Source organism: Verticillium alfalfae, genomic scaffold (genome assembly GCF_000150825.1).
Source record: "Verticillium alfalfae VaMs.102 supercont1.3 genomic scaffold, whole genome shotgun sequence".
NCBI lineage: Eukaryota > Fungi > Ascomycota > Sordariomycetes > Glomerellales > Plectosphaerellaceae > Verticillium > Verticillium alfalfae.
The window spans coordinates 389306-392247 of NW_003315036.1; the positions used below are offsets into that span (position 1 = coordinate 389306).

At 54.6% G+C, this 2942-nt stretch overlaps 1 protein-coding gene and 2 non-coding genes across 3 annotated transcripts in view; 2 read left to right on the forward strand and 1 right to left on the reverse strand.

The window, feature by feature from the left end:
• Window positions 1-170, forward strand: part of VDBG_02631 (conserved hypothetical protein) — a gene marked incomplete at both ends in the record, with an annotated part of 3500 nt that extends 3330 nt beyond the window's left edge. Inside the window, one exon of the mRNA XM_003006446.1 lies at window positions 50-170. Coding sequence (XP_003006492.1) covers window positions 50-170 — 121 coding nt within the window. The remainder of the gene's footprint in view (window positions 1-49) is intronic.
• An 839-nt stretch (window positions 171-1009) lies between these two features.
• VDBG_15044 lies at window positions 1010-1101 on the forward strand. The gene has a single exon. It is a non-coding gene; the product is annotated as a tRNA-Pro (tRNA).
• Window positions 1102-2691: 1590 nt separating this feature from the next.
• VDBG_15045 lies at window positions 2692-2764 on the reverse strand. Its single transcript has one exon. It is a non-coding gene; the product is annotated as a tRNA-Arg (tRNA).
• Window positions 2765-2942: the final 178 nt, after the last annotated feature.

Below are 2942 nucleotides of genomic sequence, written 5' to 3' on the forward strand. Positions count from 1 at the left end.
GTCGTCCTCATGGCCTTTGACCAGATGCAGGTCGGCTCGGCGAGTTCAGGCACGCGGCGGCGTTCCTGCGCGCTGCGGCGCTTCTTCGAGGTCGAGGAGGAGACGAAGGAGGCGGAGAAGGAGAAGGCCAAGGAGGCGCCGAGGCGGTGGAGAAGAAGAGGAAGAAGTAGACAGCTGGCGACGTAGAGAACCGAAGTACACAGCGGATGAAAATAGAAGCCTCACATCTTGGAGTACTTGCCTGATCCCTATGCTCTCCGTTTGCCTCGGAGCATTGTCTACTACTAGCTGTGTTGCTGAGGTTATGGTATGATAGGCAAACAGCCAAAGACACTGTCCACGTGTAAGCATGATGTGTTCTGAAAAGTCATCGACGAGCAACGGTAAGCGTGCATACGGTGGGCTGTCAAGCACGCCGCGACGGGGTCCTGTGACTCGGTCCAGAATACGTCGATTCCTTATCTGACAGCAAAGAAATGAGGGCTTCCACCGCCATGACCGCGGCAGAAAGCTGAAGGCTGGAGCAAAACTTGAATGCCCAACTTGGCAGCGTTGTCGGGCAGGCATCCTGTTCCTCGGTGCTAGTCAGTTGATGTTCGGCCTCTACTTGCATTATCTCGCGTCTCGCTCCTTTTCACTATTGTTGCAAATGGCCGTCTCCCCGATCGCCCTCCATGACTCTACAGCAGAGATTTGGCGACATTCCTTATGTTGGCTGCACAAGTATGCAGTGTCAGCCCAGATATCGCCTGGCGACTTCTCATCTACCAGAGCATGATCAGGTCCTGCTGGCGGGGCTGGTGCTCGACAACCGGTAACACGGACAGGTTCCCATGAACATGTACATCTTCACAAGGAAAAGACCTCACAGGCCCGTTACCAGAGACATCTCGTCGCGATGGAGAGGACAAGTCTGTGGGTCGAGCTGATTCAGCCCTCATATACCGCACAATTTTCCCTGACTCCCATCGACCGGCCCCTGGTCCAACCAGGGATTTGTTCACAAAACGCGCCGTTGGTCTAGTGGTATGATTCTCGCTTAGGGTCACACCCTGAAGCATTGCTTGCGAGAGGTCCCGGGTTCAATCCCCGGATGGCGCCCAAACTTTTTGCCCATTCGGGCTCTGGTCGATGTATCGACGATAGTGCTCGAGATTGTTTTTGAAGGAGGGGAACGCTGCGTCGGGAGAAGGTTTGTTTCGACGCAGCGTTGTGAAGTTGTCTCTCCACTTGGTGGCAAGTCTGGCAAGCAGTCTCTCAGAATACACCCGTGCACATACTCACGATAGAATAGGTAGTGAGTAAAGAAGGCTCGCACTTTAAAGACATTGTGTTTGGCATCTATGGAAGGCCCGGATTCGCGAGTACATGTCGTTACTAGTGGTGGATGACACTTGCACGACCCTTGTCATCAGTCGCAACCAGGACCACGATCTGCACGAACAGGCCTTCAGGCTTCAGACCAGCCGTGGGCGACGATGCTCTCGCGGTGGGGGCAGCGCTGCCCGCAGATTTGTCTGCATGGCGTCTTGTCATTTATCGTACCAGTCACGTCAACACCTTTCGCATTCGTGAGACGGGGTGCCTCGAGAGCCCCTCTTCAGGCCGTTGGTCTGGCTCGCGCCGCGGGAACCATTCACCAGCAAGCATGTCTCTCAGAAACCACCCGCACACATACTCACCTCGCAGTGGATAGACCATCGAGGTGAATTGATAGTCCCCCACTGCCACTCTATCATGGCTTCTGCTGTCGATGCTGCCTGGCTTTGGACGTCCCAGCGGACGCACAACCGAACGTCCTCCGTGGTACTGCTTCCGGGTCCGGGTCGAGCCGATCCCCGGTCCCCCTCTCGGCCGCTCGCTGACACTGGCGAACAAATGCATGCAACGGGCATAAGGCCGGGCGTTCTCCTGGACGAGTGCTGCGTGACCAAGGCTGTGGTGAGCTGCTCGATCCGAACAAGACCATCTCTCCTCGCCCCCTGGCCTCGCGCGTGAACTGGCAAGTGTTCCGGCTGAGCATCGTGCAGGGTGAATAGCAAGCACCGGAACCCGCAGACGTATACGTTATACGTACAGCTCATTTTGCTTTGTAGGCAGTTTACGCGTGTAACGTGATCAAGCTATCGGGGCACTTTACCTTAATGTTTCCATGGGGTCGGGATTTTGACAAGTCGAGTGGGCCGACGGGGAATATTTTGTGTTATGCAGACCACGAACGTGCTACTTCGATGGCTGGGCTGTGTGTGCGTGGAGTAGAGGAGGTTTGTATCATGTGCTGTGACTCCTCCTCTGACTCTCTAGATGCTTGTCGACGACGCATCGCTGGCCCAGACAGTGGCTTCCACTTACGCCGGTGTTGATCATGCTATCGAATAGTAGGTACGTGCTCGATCATTTGCTTTTGCTTGGGTAGCAGGTTGCAAGGCTAGAGACCAACAAGGGATGACCAAAAGCAGCAACAAGTGAAAAAGTGAATCATATTCCCAGGGCAATGCGTCATGGCCGATTCCTGCCCTCGACCGTGGATGTCGATGACAGGCATCACGGGCTCGGAAGCACCATCCTGGCCAAGTCACCATCGACTCGATGCAATGTAAAATATCATGTCTTCTTGAAGCAAGCAAGAACTGTTCTAACTGAAAGAGCATCAGATGCCAAAAGGCAGGATGAAAAAAAAGATACACAATTAGAGCTAGACGGGACTCGAACCCGCAATCGCTAGAGCCGAAATCTAGCGCGATACCAATTTCGCCACCAGCCCCCGTGGTTGCGGATCGGGGCTCGATGGGAGGATACATGTACCTAAGGTCAGCTCCGACCAGTGGCGCCATGAGCAGCATCTCTGAAAGATGCATCCCAAACTGTTGTTTGCCGGCCATTGATCACTTTCTTTGCTATCCTCACCATCGCCTACGCTGCAGATATGCACCCGTGTATCC